Raw genomic sequence first — 24,352 nt, forward strand, 5'->3', positions numbered from 1 at the left:
AAACTCCAATACTTTGGCCACCTCATGGGAAGAGTTGACTCATTGGAAAAGACTCTGATGCTGGGAGGGATTAGGGGCAGGAGGAGAAGGGGACAACCAAGGATGAGATGGCTGGATGGCATCACAGACTCAATGGGCATGAGTCTGAGTGAACTCCGAGAGTTGGTGATGGACAGGGATACCTGGCGTGCTGTGATCCATGGGGTTGCAAAGAGTCGGACACGACTGAGCGACTGAACTGAACTGAACTGAACTGAACTGAGCCTAGATTAGGGGAGTCTGACCTAATTGAGATCAGGAAAAGTCTCTGAGGAAGTAAAAGCTTGAGCTGATCTCTAAAGGGAAACAAGAACAAAAGGGAGGTGGAAAAAGCATTCTAGACAGAAGAAATACACGTAGTATTTTCAGTGATGAACTGGAAATCAACATCATCCTAATTTGAAAGTGGGCTTCACAGAGTTACAGTTTTAGTAGGTTGATTTGCAAGCAAATAAGACACACCCCACTCCTAAAACTTGTCTTCAATTAGGTGCATATGAAAGCAGCATAACCCCATTCATAATCTGACTATATTAAATAATCCAAAAATAAAGCAGATTCATTCAGGGAGAAACAGAATACTCAGAGAGATAATCAACAGACAGAATGTGGGCCATCTCAGAAGGTGAGAGGGCCTATTTTCCTGTTCTTAAACTAGATTTCCCAAAGTATTAGGAAAAATTTTCATACTGGGTCTATCTCCATTGGGTAACTTTCTTGTGTTTTGAGATTCTTTTTGTGGGAAGGGAATTTTGGGGGCTTGCTTTTGGTCAGTACTCTGGTTCAACCTTGCCCATTACAATTAATATCTATTGTATGAATATCATGATTTATCTTCATAAATATTTCCATTTCTTAAAGTCAGTGTCTCAACTTTAGGAGAATGTAAGTTTTAACTAACTTGCCTAATATACTTGCCTCTATGTGTGTATAACAGCATTTTTGAAAATTAGAAACCCATCCAACTGAAACATTTCCCTTTAGCAGTTTTAAAAGTGTAGTTGAAACACATGGCATGTGACGATGTTGCCTCATTGTTAACATATCCCCACTATAGGAAATACAGCCAGAGTTCTAGACCTCCAGTTCCAGACTATGTTGTTCCTGACGATGAAACAACAAAGGAGTTTGGGTAAGCTCTCTTGACAGTCAATGATCACAGTGGTGGTTGTGCACATCTTAGACATACAAGACTTGAGTGAGAATAACAAAAGTCTGTTTTTTGAACCAAGTTCCATGTGTGTACAGTTGTTGACAAGTCTCACTTTATCATTATTGTAGGGATGAAAGTAAGCTTCAAGATCAAACGTTCATCACCCAGCAAGTGCCAATCTTAAATTCTACTGGTGAACTGTTGATACGCAATATTCAGAAAGGATCACAAGAGTCTGACACGGTAAGGAGCTGTAATCTAACCAACAATACGTGTAATTCTTCCTCTTCCTCATGTAGCTTCTTCAAAGTCACAGTTCTTTTCTCTACTAGCCAGTTCTCAGGGATCAGTGAGACAAATAATAACATTAGTATGAGATTGTGGACTTTTTTTGGATTGTGGACATTTTAATAACAATGTCCATATTAAGGAAAGCATATATTTAATACAAATGCATATTTGTGCTTTTAGTGTGGAAAACCTACAAATTGCCTTTTGAAATATATAGCCCAGCTAAAATATGTACTATCATTTATGTAAGAATAAACATAATGACCATGTACCTCTTGCGTTTGTGCAGAGCTGGGAAGCTGAGTCACTACAGGCTAGCAGATAAAGGCATTATAAGGAAGTATGATACCATAAAAAAACAACAAAACAAAAACAGGGTTTCTTTTCAAGAGCTTTTTACTTGTAATTTGTTGTACATAATCAATTAGTACAATGTAGAATCTGAGAAATTTCAAATGAGGCCACTTTTTTAGCTGCTACTAGCATGAACTGTACAGATTTTTTTTCCATCTAAGAAATAAGAAACTCTTCTGAGCAGCAAATAGCTAGCCAAATGAGTTGATTCTAATTATAGCAACACAGTTCTGATGAGTTAGTATTTCTTAAAGAGTTATTTCCCTTATATGTAAGGAAAACTTAGGTGTCTCTGGGATTATATTTAATTCCACTTGGAATTTAGACAAAAATGACCTTTTATTCAACCCAGCCTGTAGTTGTTGGACTGAATTAAGTATTACTATCAGTTACCAGCTGTAATAAGAGATAAAACAAGGAGCATTCTATTACAAAATTATAAATTTCTATTGCCTCACCTTTAGGAAGGCAGACTTCCCCCCCTAAAAAAAAAATGGGCCAGCAGGGTCATAAAACATATTAAAGTTCAGTCACCTTAAATGATTGAAGGTTGTGACTTTCTATCATCTGCCTGACAACCAGAACTCTTATCAGAAATGAGAAGCCTTTCCCTAGTTCAGTGGGTGAAGACCATATCAGAAAGACAGGATTCAGGCAGCATGGTAGAACAGAAACAATCTATTCTGTTTAACAGCCAGCATGGTAGAGCAGAAACAATCTATTCTGTTTAATACATAAATTTCTGTTCTGACTTAAAGTTGAGCTATAGCAAAGAAACAAAAAGCATAAAGACGTTTGCAGAAGAGCTGTCAACGCACTTCTTCTACTACCTCACACATAGAGAGCTTTGAAATTTCTTAGGCCCTAATCAATTACTTTACATTAAGGGGTCTTTCATTAAAAGTATTACAAATGAGAAATGCAGGCAAGAGAAAAGCACAATATAAAAAATGCAGCAAGTAGTATCAGGTTAGACTTACTTTAGGTAAGAATCTTACTCACACTTGGAGAACACTTGAGTTTGAAGGTTTGGGGTCTCTAGTCCAGATATTTTCAGGAAGAATTTTTGTTTGGAGATTTAACAGTGTTACCCAAGGTTGTATCTTCGAGGGTGGTTCATTTTCTCTGACCCTTTGTTACTCAAAGTAGAGTACCAGGAGTCCTAAGAAATCTTCTGTCCTTGTCCATTATACTGATTTAGTCTGGATTAATTTTATTTCAAAGTGCAGAACAGTGGTTAAAACTTGTTTTCAGAAATAAATTTTGGAAGAGAAAAATATTATAAAACATATAGGTAATGTTTCTTCAGTTTCTTGTTCAACTAATGAGAAAAGGGCATTGCCTTTTTTTTAACCATTAATCATTTCTCAATAAATGTGAGATCCTATTGAACATAAAAAAAAAAAGAGTCTAGCTGACTTTCATGGTCGGAACACCTCTTGATTTCTGGGCCTAATATAACTTCTGAAATAGTTTTCTTAAAAATAAAACAAAACCTGCTGGCATCTAAATTAATGACTGACGCACTAATTAATGATTACTGAAGCAAACCCTGAAATTTAACACTTGGCACAAACAACAAAAAGTTGATTTATCCAAAAAGTTGAGGTATCCATAGTAAGTGGTTTTAAGAAGCAGGAACAGTGACAATGGTAGAATTTGTGATCATGAATCACTAGGACAAAGTGGCATTCAGCAGGAAAGAAAGCAGCAGTTGTCACAACTGTGGGATAAGCAGAGATGGATTATGTCTTTGTAATGTGGGATAAATGAGAGGCTCCGAAAAGCCTGGCAGAGGGGTTTGACCCACTGGCATTTATGTAGGACTGTGTGAGGATCAACCAAAGGGTGAATTATGACCTATGTCTCCATCCAAGAGCTCCTCTTCCTTGGGAGATCTTCTTTACACACACTAATGTTCCCTCCACGTCATTCATCAGAAATGGGGACAATTTTTAGAAAACAGGTCTAAGCTCTTATTCCAGATAAGCATTTCACAGTTAGAACAGTGACCTCAAAAATAAAATTATGAAAAGCAAGTGAAAATCTGGTTTCAGAGTTACTCTAGGAGTCTCCCTATTAGCAACTTAACAGGGGTCAATGGTCCTGAGAAAGATTTTAGTTACAAGGTATTCCAATCCGAGGGATCTGAGTAAAGTAGGCAGTTGGAATTGGTCAAAAATAAACAGTGATTACTCAGTATGCACCGAGTCTGGAACAGACTTGTTTCTAACGGCCCATGGTAGGCATGACTACAGCAGGTGAGGAAAGAGAAGCATCTTCTTCTTTCCACTGAGAAGTGATAGTCTTTAGCTGAGTATAGAATTGGATGCCCTACAGAGAACAAAGGAAAAAAAGAGTTATCATACATGCCTGGGGGTTTCATGATTCTTCTTTTAATCAACTTTTGAAGGAGGTAATGTGAAATGCTATTCATGTTCCTACTTGCAGAACAGGTGCAACCAGAATTCAATATATTATTCATGAGATAATCTATGTAAAACACTTAAAATATTACCTGGCACATAGTAGAGTCAAATCTTAGCTATCATTATGCTAAAACTAGCCAAGAATATCTAAATGTAAAAACTGGATAATGTAAACCGTTAAACTTGTATTTATTTTATAAGAATAGGCTCGAGCAAAAGAGAATAGAGTGTACAAATTTAACACACAAAATTACTAGCAAGCTAGAAGAGTACTGTTAGAACACAACTCACTAGCTTGATTAAAATATACCTCTAGAATTAACAGACAAAATCTGGGCCATGTTAATACAGAAAACAATTTTTTTAGAGATTATTACATACTTTCAATATAAGATACAAGTTTACATTTTATTATGTAAGAATGATACCTTTATGTCTTCTTTACAGAATGCAAAATAGCAATTTAATTGCCTAAGGATTTAAGACTTCAAACTCTGGTTAGTCTTTTACTCTAGGAAGCCTCACTTACTGCTTCACTTACTAGAGTAACTTAGTAATTAAACAGGCATGGGGGTTGAAAAAAAACCCCAGACCAACAAACTTTTAAGCAACAGTTTTACTCTGCTTCCCTTGAAAGAAATGTTTAATTGTATCAAATTAATCATTTTTACAAAAGCTGTGACTAATGCACAAATTGGATAATCCATCTTGAAACAACGAGTGTTGTCTTAACCAGTTGGCAACACTGTCATACTCTGCTATGTAATCCCACCGTTAATTTATTATTAACCTATAAAGGGAGACCTGTATAGAAAACAAGTCAACGAGTGTTGTCTTAACCAGCTGGCCACACTGTCATACTCTGCTATGTAATCCCACTGTTAATTTATCATTAACCTACAAAGGGAGACCTGTATAGAAAACAAGTAATTTTTTACTGAAGGTTCCAAAACAGCTGTATTTCTGTGGGACTACAAAGCACTTTTCACCAGGCCATTTGTCCAACATGTATTTAGTTACCTACTCTGGTACTATATCCTGCAGATAAGTAAATAATAATTACAGTGTGACAAGGGCTTCTTAACATGAGTTAGAGTCCCATTGACTTGCCTCTGTCTACCTCTCTAACCTCATCTCTTGCTACTCTCTCCCTCATTCACTCACTGGGCTCCAACCCATTTCTACTGTTTGATCATGCCATGCCTGGTCTTGCTTTAGGGTATATGCACAAGTTGAAGGATGTGACAATCATGGTAACTTGGTTCCAGATCTGCTTTATGTATTTTTTATTTGATGCTATACTTATAGCATTTATTATATTTAGAATATTGTTTAATATACAGAAGGTACTCAATAAAAGTTTTAGTAAATGAGTGACTAACAGGAAATGTGTGGTGGGAGCACTTGAGGGACATACCCAAGCCAGCACTGGAGGGGATGGTGGTGAAAGGTGCCTTTCTTTAGCAAATCCACACTTTAAACGTGGTTAACAGCCATGAAGGAGGGTAGAAATAGGATGTAGGAAGAGAGGGTCATAGGCAGAGGAGGGGGCATATACAAAAGCTTGGACTTACTCAAGCTCTTCCCCCAAAACTCTGTTGCCTTGAGTTATTCAGTAAATAGCAAAGTTTTATTAACTTTTATATCTTTTCTAGGGAACCTACTGACAAGTACTGCTGAACAACATATAACCTCACAGAAGCTGCAGGCAGTTCCTTTCTTGCAGAATCCTTGTTCCTGAATATGTTCAAGAGAGTTTCTTAGAGGAAAAATATTTTTTTAAAACTTGAAGTTACCTGTTTGCCATAGAAATTGGTGTCTCCCCTGAAGGAAGCGCGAGAGCCGGTGAATGAGAACATTGGCAAAGGCACTGGAATGGGCACATTCACCCCAACCTAAAGCAGAACAAAGCCACATCAACCACTAAGAAAGACTCCGCGAAGGAACTCTCCGTTTAGAAGCACAAGTGCTGGGCATCAGAGAGACCAATTTAACTACCCACCTTCCACCTGATCCTCCATCCCATGAACTTTTATTCCTGAGGAAGAAATGGGGCATCAAGGGAGAGCAGAGAGCAGTGACTGACCCCTGTTTACCTTCTCCCCTTACACAGGAAACTGTAAATGGCTGCAAGAATCTCCTAAAAATTCTGTTCACAAACCTGCCCAACATCCACCAAGTGGGAATATTTCCGAGCAGTGGCTCCATTGGTGGTGAAGATGGCTGTTCCATTTCCATATGGGTTGTCATTTACAATCTTGATGGCTTCATCCAAAGTGTCTGTTTCCAGAACTACAAGAACTGGGCCAAAAATCTCCTCCTTGTAACAGGTCATGTTTGGCTGCCAAGAGTGATGCATCGGAAAAGTAGTCAGTATTTTTTGCGTATTTGGTATTTTATTACCCACAGCTTACATGCACAATTTTTAGGTTAGTGATCTCTTTTCATTTCAAATCACCTGTAAAAAAAAAAAAGTCCTTTCTTTCCATGCTCCATCTTCCAAGCTACCAATCATAAGTAACTTGAAACTCGTATTTCTATAACGACATAACTACACTCCTTTCCTTTATGCACTGTATTTTTTGATCTCATGACCCATCACTAGCTTCTTGATTTATGCCTGTATTACTTGTTTACACAACTGTTATGTTACTGAAAAGCTACTTGAAAATTCATTTTAGAAATCAAATATACATTAAAAACATAATGAGAATTTTTCTATTTAAAGAAATCCTGTGGTAAGTTTTCTGTAACATAAATAATCCCTTCTTCTTCATTCCTTTGCCTCCTAAATGAGTCTGTCCATTTTTATTTTGGTATCAGGTCACATTAAACATTCAAAACATCTTTCACCACTGTAGCTGTGTTTGTAGCTGGATAAGTGGATTTTTCCTCAGTGATTCTGTGGCAAAAAAATCTCAATTTCTATTATACTTAGATTCAACTCTTGATTATTCAGGATTATAATAGGAATAGTGACGATATATGAACTTAAAAAAAAACAACCCTCAATGTAGTCATTAATTTTAGATAAGCAACTTTCAGAGTTTTGATAAATAAAAATTGAAACCAGTTCTTTTTCTTTCATTGCTTTCTGGTGAAGATGCACGTATTCAATAAACATTGAAAGTGAAGTGAAAGTGTCAGTCACTCAGTCGTGTCCGACTCTTTGCAACCCCATGGACTCTACCCTGCCAGGTCCATCTGTCCATGGAATTCTTCAGGCAAGAATACTAGAGTGGGCTGCCATTCTTCCTCCAGAGGCTCTTCCCAACCCAAGGATTCAACCTGGGTCTCCTTCATTGCAGGTGGATTCTTTACTGCTGAGCCAGTACTGGGGGGGCTCAATAAACACTGGGTGGTTGATATACTGTATTTGTGACAGAGGCTATTTATCTCTGCAAAGCCAAAAATATTTACTTTTTATCCCTTAACGGAAGTTTTCCAACCACTGATATAGTGGAAAGAGGTTGGGAGTCAGGAGGGGTGACTCATTCGGACTTAATGATAAAATAATTGAGTAATTCTGGCAAGAGATGAGGTCTCTAGTCATTAAATGTCTTCATTTATAAATTAGAGGAATGAGATTCCATTGTCTCCAGTGGTGCCTTCAGCTCATATGTTTGTGAACTAAATAATTCACAGTTGTTCACCTTGACATTTGAAATGATGGTTGGCCCAACAAAGTTCCCATTTTCATAACCTTTGACTTTAATACTTCGCCCGTCAAGAAGGATGGAAGCTCCTTCCTTTGTTCCACTATCAATCAGGTTACAGACACGCTCTTTTGCCTGGGGAGTGATCAGAGGGCCAAGATCAGCTCCAGGCTGGTCTCCTGTAAAACAACACAGAAGTATTTAAGGTCTTTATGAACATAAACGATGAGTGATAATTAAAGATGAATCTGAATGACAAGTAGTCCAGTACAAAGAGAGACAGTGGTAAGAATAAACATGACCGCTCCCACTGGACAAGGCCAATGCAAAACCCAGAGCTTAGTGCCAGAGTTGCAAAGTCTAAAAATTGGTTACCTGCATTGACTCTTAGTTTTTTGGCACGTTCTACCAGCTCTGGCAGCCACTTCTTAGCTTCTCCCACAAGGATTGCTGTTGAAAGAGCCATGCAGCGCTGACCAGCAGCTCCAAATGCTGCCCCAACCAACTGGTTCAGGGTATTTTCCTTATTCGCATCTGGCATGACTACTCCATGGTTCTTGGCTCCCTAAGGAAATACAGAAAGTACATGAATCTTCCTTGGTAAAATACAATTAGGCTAATAAACTAAAGAATCTAAGTTTTCAGATGAGAATTTAAGAAAAGGACTTGAGAATTTATCCTATGCTGCTTTGAAAGGAGATTTATTATCACTTTGATATTGTTTAAGTCCTGGCAACACTGAGTAAGTCTCTGAGTTACTTTCTCTTCACTTTCTCAGCTGAAAAGCTGACAGGTGTTTATTTAGATCAAAACTATTATTTAAAAAAAAACAAACCCACCCCAAACAAAATACTGTCTCAATCACATTCAGATTGACAAACACTTCATCTAGGAACCAAGGAGAACTCCCTTCTCTTTTCTAAGTTAGGTAGGAAAGAATCTGTTGTTTGTTAGGGTTTCCAGTTATATGAAGAGCAATGTAAACAAAGGGTTTCCAGTAGCCAGCTGAAAGGCAAAACAGGAGGGAGACCTCCTGACAGATAATTTGTAGAAAGAAGTTACCCTAATTGACTTGCTTCTAGATACACAGCCTCATAAATTTCTATGTAGGATGACACAGGGTCATTTTCCATATATTTACAGATATACTATAGTTGAATACTTGAATAGATACCTTGTCTGCTACTTAACTATATCACATTACACAGAGCATTAATGTTAGATACAAAACACATCGATGAAATATGTAGGGGCATAAATCAAATTGGCCAAAACACATCCAGCCATGAAAAGAAATAAACGGGCATATCATGAATAGTTTCTAAGCCTGTGGATAGGTGGCTCCCCTTTCTGCTATTAGTGGAACAGTAAGAATGGCAACTGGACATTATATTTAGTATCAAATGACCACAAAGTATTTGGCAAGGATCTAGTCACTAAGGGACAAAAAAACTGTGCAGTCAAGTAAACCACACTCAGATATCATACAGGGATATCTGGCTCTTTACTAAACCACCACCACCACAGTGCCTTAAATAGCCTGGACTCTTAGGGAAGATCACATCTTTAACATTAGTAGTTAGGATTTGCCTTAAAGGCAGGAAGGATGAGGGCTAGCTGAAAGCACGGGATGAAGGAAGAAATAGGGCCAGAAACAGAATTTTGGGCTGAAGCCCAAAGAATCTGAATATCTTTCTTAAGGAGAAATGTGACTTTATCACCGAGATTACCTGGATAAACTAAAAGGTAATTAAAGTGACTGAGAATAAAACTCATCACAAGGTTTGCGGTTAAAGGGAAGATAACCAGGATGAACTGTGAATAAAGAAACACTGGCATTAGGGTGAGATGAGTGGTTCCTCTGCTGAAGGGCTTTTTCCAGGTAATTTTAATACATACAACAGAATTTGGGGGAAAAAGGAATAAGAAGTCACCATATTGGCTTGAACTCTCTTGCCATGTCTTGACCCTCGCTCGAAGATGTACTCTCCTGCCTGGTTGGATCCCACAAAGCTGATTGCTTTGATATCCGGATGATCGCAAATAAAATTTACAGCTTTAAGAAGAAAATAAATGAGTATCACAAAGGAAGAAAGGGCTATGGGCTTCTCAGAATAGCAAATTTGTCCTTTTCGCACTGCTATGAAAGAGAAGTTTCATACTTTTGTTTTCTTGCCCTGGAATCCCCTTTTAGAGTTCTGCCCTTGTTCTCTTAAATTCTTTCGGTTTTTTTTTTTTTTTTTGGTCAGGAAGCACCATTAATTGGATCTTAGTTCCCCAACCTGGGACTGAACCTGTGCCCCCTCCTCCAGTGGAAGTGTGGAGTCTTAACCATGGGACCGCGAGAGAAGTCCCTCTCTTAAATTCTTTAAACTACAAATTCTATTTAACGTGTTCTCTTTCATCGTTTTTCCCAATTGCTAGTCCAGAATTTTTACTTTAACTCTGAAGGCTACCCAATACAATATTGTAAAGTAATTAGTCTCCAATTAAAATAAATAAATTTATATTAAAAAAAACTCTGAAGGCTACAGCTCCTATTTTCCTTCAAAATAAAAGCCTTTCAATACTCGACTCCTCCTTTTGTCTTTTACGAATATGATATTTCCTCAACTGTCACTTGTATTGGAACTCTCAGATATTACTGTGCCCTCATATGAGAGGCAATAGAGCACAGTATTTAAAAGTAAAAACCATGGTTGGCCTGTGAATTTTATTTTATTTTTTTAAATAAAATTTTATTTATTTATTTGGCTGCTCTGGGTCTTAGTTGTAGCATGTGGGATCTAGCTCCCTGACCAGGGATCGAACCTGGGCCCCCTGCACTGGGAGCTCAGAGTCTTAGCCACTGGACCACCAGGGAAGTCCCTGGTTGGCCTGTTTAAATATACACATCGCAACTTGTGACAGTTTCCAGCAACAAGACTTTGGGCAAAATCAGCTGATTTCATTATGCCCCAATTTTCTCATCTGTAAAATGGGAAGATAATAGTACCTACCTGAAAGAGTGATTGTAAAGATTAAATGAGAGAACAGATGGAAGGCATTGGAACAGTGCTTGAAACAAGGAAGCACTTTTTAAGTATTAGCCATTATTATATGAATCAGAAGGACTTCGGTACCTCTGTGGTCTATAAATTCTGAGTTAAATAATGTTAAGTCCCTTCAGTATTGAAATGAAAACTTACTCTTTAATTTTACCTATCTTGCCCCAACCACAGTTCTTTGTCCTAATATATTCTGTAGGGCAAGAAGCACTGCTACTCCCCATTTAGTTACCTTAGCACAGAGATGGCAAAACAGTCAACAAACATTTTCTTCAAAAACGGAGGTTACTTATTATTAGTAAATCCCTTTATCCCTAAAACACCCCATCACTGACTCAACACCTTGGTTTGGTAGCCAGATTAAGTGCCAGGTCCAGAGGGGCAGGTACCTTCATGTTGTCCATGGATGATATTCAGTGTTCCATCAGGGGCACCAGAGTCCTGAAACAGTTTGGCGAGAAGCATAGTTGCTCCAGGGACTCGCTCTGATGGTTTCATCAGGAAGGTATTTCCACACACCATGGCCATGGGAAACATCCAAAGGGGGATCATGGCAGGAAAATTGAACGGAGCAATGCCTGCGCACACCCCCAGAGGCAGACGGTAGGAATAAAGGTCCATGTCTTTGGTGATGGATGGCATGGTCTCCCCCAGCATGAGGGACGTCACACTGCAGGCATGCTCAACCACCTCTGGAACAGAGAAGCAGCAGTCAGGCGAGCAACTCTTCACACTGCCCAGTACTTAGCTTCGTCATGCTCTAGTCAGCCCTGAGTGGCAAGGCCAATGACAGGTGGAAAAAGTACTGATTCGCTATGTGAAGATGTTGCATGAAGCGAGATCATCTGAATGGAAAGAAGGCAGTGAAATGCATAAACCAACTGGAAGATTATTGGAGTGCAATAACGAAGTAAGCCAACAGCACAGATACCCAGGTACTGTCATTTCCCACAAGTATTAGGATATCATGGGATAGCAAAACCTACATAAAGGAAGCGGAAGTCCCCCACTCTGGGGGACCCTTATCTTCCTTTGCTTCTTCCCAGTGTCCCTGAACTCCCCTAGAGGGACTCCCTGCTTACGGAGGCCTCGAAAAACATCTCCTTCAGCATCTGCCAGGGTCTTCCCTTGTTCCAGCGTGATCAACCTGGCAACTTCTTTCTAGAGAGAAAACACACAAATAGAAACCAACACAAGGATGTGCCTCCCTTTAGTTCTCAGGCAGCCAGAAAAGAAGAAAAGTCAAGGAGAAGTTGTTGGAGGGAGAAAGCCATGATCTATGTCTCTCTGGATTGTACAGTTAGGGAGGGCAGCAAACAGGGCCTCTATGAGAGTGACAAGTAGCACCTAAATAACACTTTGGGAAATTATACCATTCAGCTTTCTTACCAAGTTTTCTTTAATGAGTTGTTGATAGCGGAGCAGGACCTGCTGACGGCTTAATATTGAAGTGTCTGCCCAGGCGGGAAAAGTACGTTTGCAGGAAGAAACTGCTGCCTCCATTTCAGCCTTGGTGGACTGAGGGACCCGACCAATGACCTCATTGGTGGCCTGATGGAAAAGGCAGCACATCAATCATCCTTTGTCCCCGCCCCACCCTCTTCATTTAGTCACAGGGGTAGTGATACGTGCTTCACAATAGAGACCCAGGTCCTTATTTTTCCCACTGTGTTCCCAGAATTCTAGGCTAGTGAGTTTAGGCCCCAAAGCAGCTTTCCTTACGGGATTGTGGATGTCGATCCATTTGTCACTTTTGGATTCAACAAATTTCCCATCAATGAAGAGTTTCACAGTTGGCTGGGGGAGAAAAAAAATAAACACAATACTTTTTATTAGTTAACTGCTTTACTTCTCTCTTTCTCTTTCACAAGGAGAAAAGAACTGGGGTTGATAACTGAATTTTCTGCTTTCTAGCTATGTCACCACTAGGAAAGAGATACACAATATACTCTTCTGTAGAGATATTAAGATAGGGCGGAACCTCTCAATACTATGATCTCTCTGTAAATGGAAAATTCCCTGTAATCATACAGTGGAACTTCATAAAAAACATATGTCACTGAGAAAGTGAAAGTCAACTCCATGGACTGTAGCCCACCAAACTCCTCTGTCCATGGAATTCTTCAGGCAAGAACACTAGAGTGGGTAGCCATTCCCTTCTCCAGGGGATCTTCCTGACCCAAGGACTGAACCCGGGTCTCCTGCACTACAGGCAGATTCTTTACCATCTGAGCCACCAAGGAAACCTATGTCACGGACAAGCTTATACTAAAAAAGCAGCAGACTCTGTGTTAACAAATGTTAACTATTATGATTTGTTGGCCCAGCTGACTTTCTGGCACATTACCATGAGCGTGCCTTATCTTTATGATCAAAATATTTTTAAAAACATTTCTATGTGTAGCTTTTCTAAGAAGCAGCTTGTTTCCATTAAATTTTCAAATGTGGTCTGTAGGCCAAAAAAGGTGAAAGACTACTATGTTATAATATGTGCATGCTTCTACCTAAACAGGATTTTGAGCACCAGTCCTTACAGATCAGGTTTAGTTATTGCAAATGGATAACAGACAGTAGGTCTGTAAAAACAACTCTAAAGGTTGTAAAGAAGACAACCTTTGAGGCAGGGTCAAGAAAACCTGTAGAAGTCATGAAAATGTTTGTATCTTTTGACACAGTAATCCCAGTTCAGAAGGGAAATAATATAAAAGAAGCAAAAATAACCAAAAAAGATATAAATAAATGTTAGTTTTATAATACTGAAAAAAAAGGAATAAATTTAAACATTATTTGTGAAAATTATTAGTTAATTCACACAGTATCTACTTGATAGAATATTACATAGGCATTAAAAGTCATAGTCATGGTAGCTCAGGGGTAAAGAATCCACCTGCCAATGCAAGAGACATGGGTTTGATCCCTGGTCTAGGAAGATCCCACACGCCATGGAGCAACTAAGCCTGTGTGCCACAACTATTGAACCTGCACTCTAGAGCCTGGGAGCCGCAACTACTGGGCCCTTGTGCCACAACTACGAAGCCTGAGTGCCTAAAGTCCGTGCTCCTCAATAAGAGAAACCATGGCAATAAGAAGCCTGCACCCTGCAACTGGAGAGGTGCCCCTACTGGCTGCACTAGAGAAAAGACTGTGTGGCAATGAAGACCAGCAAAGCCCCCAATAAATAAAATTATTAAAAAAAAATCAGAGTCATAAAGATCACTTTGCAATACTGGAAGTGCTTACAACATAACAGACATAATACAAGATAAGAAAATCAAGATAGAAAATTTCAGATAAACTCTGATCACCATGATGTAAAGAAAATATTCCCAAACTGTACTGGATTCCTTTTCAGAAGTCAACCTTTATTACCAAATAAACTCACCACTGAAGATGAAGAGAAGGAGGATGCTGGCTGCCAACTGGAATTCACCTTGGAAGAGACCTGGGAAGTAAAAGAAGGATTATTTTGATAAATGAGAGCAGAAAATTACTAAAAACTTAGTGAATGGCCACTATCTGCTCAGTATTCTACTAGTTACCATGAGTATATGAAGAAGGACTCGGTGTTTGCTCTCAAGGGTCATATAGTCTTTAAAGAGAAAAGCTGTGAGGCTGTGGGACACAGCAAACTATGACAGAACAAAAACTCATAACCATCACGTGTTCAATTTCTAGGATAGTCCTGATCTAAAAAAGATGTTTTTTGGTCATTAGACTGTATTTTTCTAGTTTTGGCCTGATAAATGTAGTCACCTTAAATCTAAAAATAAGAAAACACCTAAGGTGGGATTCCCTGGTGGCTCAGACAGTAAAGCGTCTGCCTGCAATGCGGGAGACCAGGGTTCGATCCCCAGGTCGGGAAGATTCCCCTGGAGAAGGAAATGGCAACCCACTCCAGTACTCTTGCCTAGAAAATTCCATGGATGGAAGGAGCCTGGTGAGCTACAGTCCATGGGATTGCAGAGTCGGACACGACTGAGCAACTTCACTTCACTAAGATGGTGTCTAACACAATAGGTGTTGACTATAAGACAGTATATAACCAAGTGTCAAATATATGTATAATATGCCCATACAAATACTTAAACATGAGTGTTCATAGTAGTTTTGCTGGTAATAGTGTAAAATTTGGGAGCAACTTAAAGGTTGGCTGGGTGAATAGGGAAACTAGTACGGTATATTCAGATATTAGAATACTACTCAGCAATGAAAAGGAATCAACTATTGATAATGCAACATGGATAATTATAATTATTATACTGAGTAAAAGAAGTTAGACTTAAGAAGAGTACCTATATAAAACTAGAAAATGTAAACCATAGTGTCAGAAAGCAGATTAGTGGTTACCTAGAGATGATGGTGGAAGAAAAGATGAAGGTCAGAGGGAAACTTTGGGGCAATTAATACATTCATTATCTTGATTGTGATGTTTTCACAGGTGTATACAAATATTTAAACATTAAATTATACACTTTATCTTAGATCAACTTATTTTAATAAAGCTGGTTTTTAAAATGCCACATACCCCTAATGCCATATAACCTATGTGTTATATTTAATAGAATTTAATCAGCAAATGGTTAGGGTGGCGGGATCAGTTAAAATAAAGTCACTCTCAAAAAAAGTTTGTATATATGCTAAGGAAGTTGATTTAAGAAAGACAGAAGTCTAATCGAAGTGAGCAAACTAAAATACTCAAGACTGGAATATAAAAGGAAGGTGCAGTCTAATAACCTATTACCTTATCTGAAGAGAGACCATGTTAACCAAAGAGTTTAGGGATGCATAACGTACAAGAACTTGTTTGTGTGCTGACAGCACTATCCAGAGGAAAAGCTGCTGGTCCTTTGGGCCAGTAGTCTGTCAAAATGCCTAGTCTGCGGCTTCTCCTTTCACCACAAAAGCTATTTCAAACCAGCAACACCCTCCTGGAGACCACCATGTCTTATAGCCACATTCCCAATACCAACATAGTACCGGGTATACAACAGGTGTTCAAAAGCTATATTGCCTGTTGTTCCCCACACCAGACTTGGTTACGTGTATTTTTCTGTATACCTGCTAAGTCACTTCAGTCGTGTCCGACTCTGTGTGACCCCAGAGACGGCGGCCCACCAGGCTCCCCCGTTCCTGGGACACCTAGCAGTCAGTATTTCCCTATCGAGTTTATTTGCATGTGTTGTAATAGCCTAGGTACTTGTTTTTTACCCCAAGATTATAAATTCCACAGGGACAGGTACTGCATCTTATTTACCTACTTTATAACATTACTAGATCAAGACTGTTCAGGTATGAAAAACAGATTAGCAGGTAGTTGGTACTCATTAAACACTGCTATTATTGTATTACTATAAATATTATTTGCTCACATTCCTTGCTGTTTCAAAACATACCAATTTTCTTAAAATTTTCAACTCTGTTCCTTTCCCTCTCACTGAGCTGATCTTATTTTTTCTACTTCAGGGGAAACAGAAATCACGAGATGGAAACTTCCTCAACTTCCTACTAGCAAGCCTACCAAACTGACCAATACTCATCATCTTTTCCTTTTACCTCTTACAGAGAAGGCAGCTACCAAGGTTCATAAAGACAGAGTAACTGGGAGACAGAGGTACACAGTCAATGTCTGACTGAAGAAGTATGTCTTCCAATTTAAGGCTAATCTCTGAATCTGTGCTCTGAAATCAACTGTTCCTCCTGCCTCAGACCCTTCCACCAATTATCCTTTCTTTCCTGTATCTTAAAACCTCTCTCCATCCAATAGAAAGGGTTCTATATATGAATTACCGTTATTTCTTCATCTCCCACTAGCTCCTCAATCAACTCCTACCTTTATGACGGAACACCAGAACACCAGAGACTTCCTCCAGACCGTGGACTCTTCCCAGTCCTTCTTGTACTTGACCTCTCAGCAGAGGTGAAGAGTTAACCAGACCTTCTGTCCCAAATCCCCTTTCCGCTTATATTCTGTGATGCCCTGGTATCTTTTCTATCTCTTGGGCCACATTTTCTCTGCCTTCTTCATTGATTGCTTCTCCCATACCTGGCCTCTAACTGCTTGAGTTTCTGGACAAGGAGAGGTCCCAACTCTCCTTGGGTGATTTCATTAACTCCAATGGCTTAATTAGCTAGATCCTGGTGATGCCCAAATCTTTAATTTTTCACCAGAATCCTCATCAGGTAATACTTACATAACTGTCTTCACCACATCTCTACTTGGATATTATTTAGGTCCATGTTGGAAAAAGCTGACTTCCTCATCGTCCTATCAATCAGCTCTGTTTCCTACAACCCACCTTTCAGTGAATGGGGCTAATATCCACCTAGGTGCCCAACCAGAAACTTAAATGTCACCCTAACTTCTCTCCCTCTCTTCTCAGTGAATCAAACAAGTCCTGGCAATCTGTCCTCCCAGAAGTCTTGGGAATGCAACCCTTTTCTTGTTTCCTCTTCCCATTCTACACCATCATTGTCTCTTACCTGGGTTTCTGAACAGGTAATGATTCCTAACAGGTCTCTCAGCCTTCAATCTTAAACCTCTTATTCTTGTTTCCACTCCAGAGCCAAAGGGTCTTTTTAAAACACAAACTTGGTCAGATCATTCCTTTGTTTAAAACCCACCAATGGCTTTCCATTGTCCTTGGGATAGACTCACCTCGGTGTTGCTTAGAAGATTCTACATAGTATCCTCACTTCTCTAGTTTCCTAGTGTGCTGCTCTCCTCCTTGCTCTCTCTATGCTCCGGGCATTCACCACATGTTTTGTGCTCACACTGCCCTTGCACGTGCTGCTCCCTCTTGCCTGGAGTTGTTTCATCCCATTTGCTTGGCTCACGTCTATTCTTGAGCTCCCTATCACTTTGGGTACAGGTACGGCTCAGTTCTGTAGGCTTGCTAGTAGGAAGTTGAGGACGTTCTCATCTAATGGTTTTAGTTTCCTCTGAAGTAGAAAAAACAAGGTTAACTCCTGTGAGTGAGTGGTACAGTAGCAGAGTTTTTAAATCTCAATATCAAGTCGAGGCTAAGTACCTGATTCTGGGGTTCATAAAACACCTGAATTCCTCTAGTTCTCTTATCACACTAGAGAACAGCATTATTAAGTCTGTCTTCCCTTAGAACACTAGAGAGTTGTGTCCTCATCACCTGGTAGCATTCCTGGACTAGAGTAAGTACTCAGTAATATTCTGCAAAATGAAAGCATACACCCAAGCAATTGTGGGATATTAATTTTGTTTTATGTAAACTCTCTTATTGGCTTCTCAGATGGTGCTAATGGTAACGAACTCGCCTGCCAATGCAGGAGACTTAAGAGACATGGGTTCAATCCCTGGCTTGGGAAGATTCCTTGGAGCAGGGCATGGCGACCCACTCCAGTATTCTTGCCTGGAGAATCCCATGGACAGGGGAGCCTGGGGGGCTACAGTTCATAGGTTCGCAAAACGCTGGACATGGCTGAAGTGACTTAACACACACGCAAACTCTCTTATAGGGCAGAAAATGTACAGATCAGCCAAGGAGCGCATTCTAGGCCACTTGATTTCATTCTGCCACATGCACATAGCCTCCCTGCTGTTGAGAGGGCATAATAAAACATAATCATTTAGTTTTTGACTAAATGATAGTCATTTAGTCTTTTCTTCATTTTCCAAGACACAATCATTAGTACCGTTACTGAAAAGAACTATCCTGTGTCCAGTCACATCGAACTTCTTGTTCTCTAGATGTTTATTTCACACTTGCTATTTTCCTTGACAGGAACTCCCTTCTTTGGCTAAAGGCCTCTGGCTAAAGTACTACTCTTGCAGTACTCAAACAGAGATCAACTCCTTTTGGAAGCTTTTCTAGAATTGCACAGGTTGAGTTTGGGGCTCTTTCCATAGGTTCCTGCAGTACTGTGTGCAGTCTTACTGTTTGGCACTTATTGCATTGCAATAGGAAAGCTTTCAGTGAATATTTTACTCATCTCTCCTTTCCCAAAGTTTGGGCCAGTGTCTGACACAGAAAGAGAGGCTTAGACTTAAGTCCTGAATTCTCAGCAACATCAGTTCAGTTCAGTCGCTCAGTCGTGTCCGACTCTTTGCGACCCCATGAATCGCAGCACACCAGGCCTCCCTGTCCATCACCAACTACCAGAGTTCACTCAGACTCATGTCCATCGAGTCAGTGATGCCGTCCAGCCATCTCATCCTCTGTCGTCCCCTTCTCCTCCTGCCCCCAATCCCTCCCAGCATCAGAGTCTTTCCCAATGAGTCAACTCTTCGCATGAGGTGGCCAAAGTACTGGAGTTTCAGCTTTAGCATCATTCCTTCCAAAGAAATCCCAGGGCTTATCTCCTTCAGAATGGATTGGTTGGATCTCCTTGCAGTCCAAGGGACTCTCTAAGAGTCTTCTCAAGAGTTACTAGGTGGGAAACCTTGGATGACCTTTAAGATTGCTGGGAGAAATATCAACAACCTCAGATACACAGATGATACCACCTTAATGGCAGAAAGTAGAGAGGAACTAAAGAGCCTCTTAATGAAAGTGAAAGAGAGTGAAAAAGCTAGCCTAAAACTAACATTCAAAAAACTAAGAAGATGGCATCTGGTCCTATCACTTCATAGCAAATAGATGGGGAAAAAAATGGAAACAGTGAGACTTTATTTTCTTGTGCTCCAAAATCACTGTGGACAGGTGACTGCAGCCATGAAATTAAAAGATGCTTGCTCCTTGGAAGAAAAGGTATGACAAACCTAGACAGCGTATTAAAAAGCAGAGACACTACTATGCTGACATAGGTCCATCTAGTCAAAGCTATAGTAGTCATGTATGGATGTGACAGTTGGGCAATAACAAATGCTGAGCGCTGAAGAATTGATGCCTTAAAACTGTGGTGTTGGAGAAGACTCCTTTGAGTCCCTTGGACTGCAAGGAGATCAAACTCCAGTCAATCCTAAAGGAAATCAGTATTGAATATTCATTGGAACGACTGATGCTGAAACTGAAGTTTCAATACTTTGGCCACCTGATGTGAAGAGCCAACTCATTGGAAAAAACTCTGATGCTGGGAAAGACTGAAGGCAGGAGGAGAGGACAGGATGAAATGGTTAAATGGCATCACTGACTTAATGGACACGAGTTTGAGCAAACTCTGGGAGGTGGTGAAGGACAGGAAAGCCTGGCATGCTGCAGTCCATGGGGTCACAGAGAGTCAGACACGACTTAGCGACTGAACAACAACAACAACTTACTTCATTAATTCTAATCTTCACAAATATTCTCAAAACTAGGAAGTGGTGGAGCTGGAATAGAATCCAAGTATGATTGTGAAGCCTGTGTTCTTTCCACTGTATCACTGAAGAAAGTCACTGAGTCATATTAAGACTAGTTTTCTTTAAATGGGAGTGATAATATCTGGATTGCCAGACTCTAGACTACTCTCAAACTATCATGTTACAGTAACTCCTAATTGGCTTAGAATTATTATCTCTGTTCTTTTTCAGGTCAATGCAGAAGTTTCTGCAAATGAATCAGAAAAAAGTGCTTATTTCCAAAATAAAGCACTTGGGGAAGGAGATTCTTTTCCTTGATACAAAGGACAATATAGTTTTTTAAGTCTCTCAATGACTTGTGATGGTGGAAAGGCAAAGGGAAAAAAGCCAATTTAATAAAAGATTTCCAGGAGAAGTTGGTAATGGAAAATATAGGGTGGAAATTTTGTTTTCTGACTACAAAACAAAACCTAGAAAAACAGAACCAGGATTACAGCAAGAAATATGAGTTAGGACAGATCATTTGACAAATCCTTCCAACCCATTCACACTGTCCCATTAAATAGCATATTTAAACAGGAACCTTTGCAGACTCTGCTAAGAATCTTAAAAATGCATAGTCTCTGGAGTAGAACTCACTGAACCTGATAAATACCAATGTTATCTATAAGCCCAGAAATACAGAGGAAGAAGTTCCCAAGCTGAACATGAGTAAGAAAAACAAAGCTGTTTCTTGCAGGTTCGATAATGTTGCCTCATAATATTATAAGTCCTTGCTAGGCTTGAACAACGGGGAAAGGCTATGAACAGCTGGAAACAGCTACAGGCCTCAGGCATGTAGCTCCTGTAGCTCAACCACTTGTCCTTAGGCTAACTTCAGAGAAGACCTGAACACCCCCACCCCACTCCAACCCCAGGGGCAGAGCTGAGTTGGGGCTTCGCTGCTAGCTCAGACGGTAAAGAATCCACCTGCAATGCGGCAGACCTGGGTTCGATCTCTGCATTGGGAAGATCCCCTGGAAGAGGGCATGGCAACTCACTCCAGTATTCTTGCCTGGAAAATCCCCATGGACAAAGGGGCCTGGCAGGCTACAGTCCATGGGATAGGACAGTGGAACACTGCTGAGCGACTAAGCACAGCACAGCACAAGCTGACTCTGGGGTGGGAACTTGGAACTTACACTTCTTGTCTTCCTTGGTTCCCATTTTCTATCACCTATTTTAGAGATGTTTAATTCTTTGCACGTGCCTGGAACAAACTGGGATCATTAACTATGTGTCCTTATTCAACGCCAACAAAACACTGTAACTCTGCCAGAAAGTTAAACAAAGTCTTGGCAAGCAAAGGCACAACAGTCCACAGCCTGTGGAACATGCAAAGAGCCGTAGCTGGGGAAAACAGCTCAGCAAATGACTGCTTTTGGGAAAACGGAGTGAACATTCCGAGAAGGGGATTCAAAGTTCATTCACTGACCCTCGCCCCTCGTGTGCTTCCTGCCCCTCGCCCCCCGGCCTTTACCTCGGATTGCAAACCGTGAAGAAGGGTGGGGGAAGGGGACAATTTGGAGGTTCTCGGCCCAATGCTAAGAGAGGTGACCAGAAGGGGAGTTTCTAGGGCAGAGAGGTGGCTGGCGCAGAGGTGAAAGGGAAGACGTTGGGCAGACCGACAGAGGTGGGGCAAGAGAGTGTCGGCAGGGATCGGGCAAGCCTCGAAGAGGAGAGTGGGCCAGAGCCATAAAAGGGGGGAGGCTCAAGAATAAAAGGGCCAGGGCTGAATCCAACGAAGGCGGGTACTGAGTGAGGTGTGGGACAGGGCCGCACAGGTCCGATGGGCACAGAGAAGGGTCAGCCATGAAGGGGATGGTTCCGAGAGCGGATGGAAAGGACGAATTTCGAGCTTCGCAACCCCTTGGCGCTACCCTCACTCGCCTGGAGGATTCGGGCCCGCAATGCCGCCGCCGCCGCCGCCGCCACCACCGCCATGGCTCTGGGTTGCCTCTTCTCAGGCCCCGCACCTCTACGGTCTGAGACTGTCCAGAAGCTCTACTGCGGCCAGGCCTCGCCCCTCCATCCTGCCGCACCTCCTCACTGGCGGAAAGGACAATCTCCCCTAGCCAATTACTCGCCCTAACGCCTGACTCCGCCCCTCAGTCCCAGCCCTGGGGGAATACGATTGGTCAGAAGTGATAGCGTTCTCGCCCTGCGCTACCTCAACAAATTCTGTTGGCGGAGGGGTAGGGAAGGCACGGCGCGACTCGCGATGTTCTATATCGAGCACATGAGGAAGACGCCCCCGAACCCGGAACTGCGATTGGCCAAAGGCACAACCGCGGCCCCGCCCACTCACTGAGGGAAGTAAATAAGTTCATGCAAGAATTTTTGCAGTAGCTCCGCCTCATCCACTGCGCGAGGGGAGATGTGGCTAGCACCGGGGGGCGGGCCTATGTAAAGATTGTCCCTATAGGGGCGGGGAGACGAACCGGGCTCCAGGGTTTGATGGAAGGGTTTCTCTTTGGGGGCGTGGCTTACGGATCCAAGCTTTCCCGCCGACAGTTGGCCACGTCACGTGACATGGGTTGGAAGATGGCGTCTCCCACGGACGGTAAGAACCGGCTTAGAGACCTTTCGCCTGCTACATCCTTCTGCGCTCTCCTGGGAACTTCCGTTTCCATCTACCACTCGAATTTACATTTCTTTCATGGGCTCCTATCCTTTCCCTTCCACTTCTTTTCTAAGCGATGTGGCTGCTTCTTAAGCTCGCCGGTTCTTCACAGCGGCTCCAGAGGTGCCTGGTTTCTTCTCAGTGTACCAGGCAGATGGAGGAGGGCGCCCGCTTGGGACCTTTTCTGGGCAAAAGGACGAGGGTCGCCCTTGTCCTCCTTTAGCCTCATTTGGGTGAGACTGATGGCCGAGGAAGAGATACTGATGAGGAAAGGAGGCGCCTTAGTGTAGCTTTCTCCTCCGGGCGCCTCACTGAAAAAGGTCAGTTCTTTTCTCTTTGAGCATCTGGAACGATTTTTTGATTCTCTTAAGCGCTAGCTAGGGTTAGTGGCTGACCTCATCCTGGGATTGAACCACAAGAGAAAAATAATTCTCTCCCGTCTCCTTAGATTGGGACCGTTGCCCTGGCAGCTACAGAAGCAGGAGACCCTCTCGGGTCCCTAACTGTGAGAGTCCCGAGGAAAATAGAACTGAGCTTTTTAGCGTAGTCATGTACACGTCTCTACCTCTCTTGTTTCTGCTTTATGAATTGTTTCTTAAGGCTGAGTGATTGAACGATTTCTGCTTATATGTTGTCGAAGATGCAACTCATCTCAGATAGCAATTGAGTGGTTTTGGTATACTCCCAGGCTTTTGCTCTCCGTTCTGTTTTAGGATTAAAGTTTTGCAGTCATTTCTGAACTGTTTTTGCTTCGACTATTCCATCTCCACGTCCATTTCACTGATATGTAGTTTTCTCTCCTTTTGTGTTTGGAAGGAATCTTGAAAGTTCATTTCAGGAATGAGGAACTTGTGGCCAGAAAAGCTATATTGAGATCCTGCTTTATGAAAGGCGTTTTACTAGGTGCATTGGGAGAGAAGAAGATTAATCAAACATGTAAACACTTTGGCAGTTTCAGGTCTCATTTAAATGTCACCTCCCAGAGAGGCTTTCACAGAGCACAGGAGCTGAACTTGCCCCTCTTCACCACTCACTTTCTCAGTACCTTCATAGACAGAACAGTTTATTATGTCAAGTTTGCCCCTTTCAGTCCAGATTGAAAATTCTAAGTCTGTTTCGTTGGTAGTTGGGTCTCAGGGCTTAACACAGTGCCTCGCCTACTGGCAAGCAGTAGGTCTTCAATTCATGTTTATTGAAAGAATGATTAGATATATGCTTAAATAATATTTTAAGGTTTTTGAGCATGGGTACATACTGTATGGGGCTCCCCTGGTGGCTCAGCAGTAAAGAATCTGCCTGCCAATGCAGGAGACATGGGTCCCTGAGTCAGGAATATCCCCTGGAGAAGGAGATGGCAACACGCTCCAGTATTCTTGCCTGGGAGATCCCATGGACAGAGGAGCCTGGCAGGCTACCATCCATGGGGTCGCAAAGAGTTGGACATGATTTAGCTACTAAACAACGACAAGCA

At 41.3% G+C, this 24,352-nt stretch overlaps 3 protein-coding genes across 7 annotated transcripts in view; 2 read left to right on the top strand and 1 right to left on the bottom strand.

Moving 5' to 3' along the window:
• BBOF1 (basal body orientation factor 1) overlaps nt 1-7,400 on the top strand; it is a 35,744-nt gene extending 28,344 nt beyond the window's left edge. Inside the window, exons 10-12 of the mRNA XM_069597038.1 lie at nt 1,097-1,171; nt 1,321-1,435; nt 5,922-7,400. Of these exons, the coding sequence (XP_069453139.1) occupies nt 1,097-1,171; nt 1,321-1,435; nt 5,922-5,933 (202 nt within the window). The 3' untranslated portion in view covers nt 5,934-7,400. The remainder of the gene's footprint in view (nt 1-1,096; nt 1,172-1,320; nt 1,436-5,921) is intronic.
• ALDH6A1 (aldehyde dehydrogenase 6 family member A1) lies at nt 1,862-22,508 on the bottom strand. 2 transcript variants are annotated; one of them, XM_069597035.1, is made up of 12 exons: nt 22,149-22,508; nt 14,352-14,411; nt 12,692-12,766; nt 12,359-12,520; nt 12,052-12,130; nt 11,359-11,661; nt 9,857-9,978; nt 8,298-8,487; nt 7,920-8,101; nt 6,428-6,607; nt 6,063-6,161; nt 1,862-4,171 (listed from the first exon to the last, which is right to left on the bottom strand). In XM_069597035.1, the coding sequence occupies exons 1-12, from the start codon at nt 22,200-22,202 to the stop codon at nt 4,067-4,069; spliced, it is 1,611 nt and encodes a 536-aa protein (XP_069453136.1). In that variant the 5' UTR covers nt 22,203-22,508; the 3' UTR covers nt 1,862-4,066. The 2 variants fall into 2 exon arrangements, with proteins under 2 accessions (XP_069453136.1, XP_069453138.1); XM_069597037.1 differs by lacking the exon at nt 22,149-22,508 and adding an exon at nt 17,625-18,886.
• LIN52 (lin-52 DREAM MuvB core complex component) overlaps nt 22,427-24,352 on the top strand; it is a 117,166-nt gene continuing 115,240 nt past the window's right edge. For 2 of the 4 annotated variants that reach the window (XR_011258354.1, XM_069597059.1), the window contains exon 1: nt 22,442-22,821. Coding sequence is in view for 3 of the 4 variants with exons in the window: in XM_069597059.1 (XP_069453160.1) it covers nt 22,716-22,821 (106 nt within the window). In the remaining variant the exon portion in view is untranslated. Of the gene's footprint in view, nt 22,822-24,352 lie in introns of all 4 variants that reach the window. The other 2 variants (XM_069597058.1, XM_069597057.1) reach the window with 2 other exon arrangements.

The sequence above is a fragment of the Ovis canadensis genome, chromosome 7 (assembly GCF_042477335.2).
Source record: "Ovis canadensis isolate MfBH-ARS-UI-01 breed Bighorn chromosome 7, ARS-UI_OviCan_v2, whole genome shotgun sequence".
Classification (NCBI taxonomy): domain Eukaryota; kingdom Metazoa; phylum Chordata; class Mammalia; order Artiodactyla; family Bovidae; genus Ovis; species Ovis canadensis.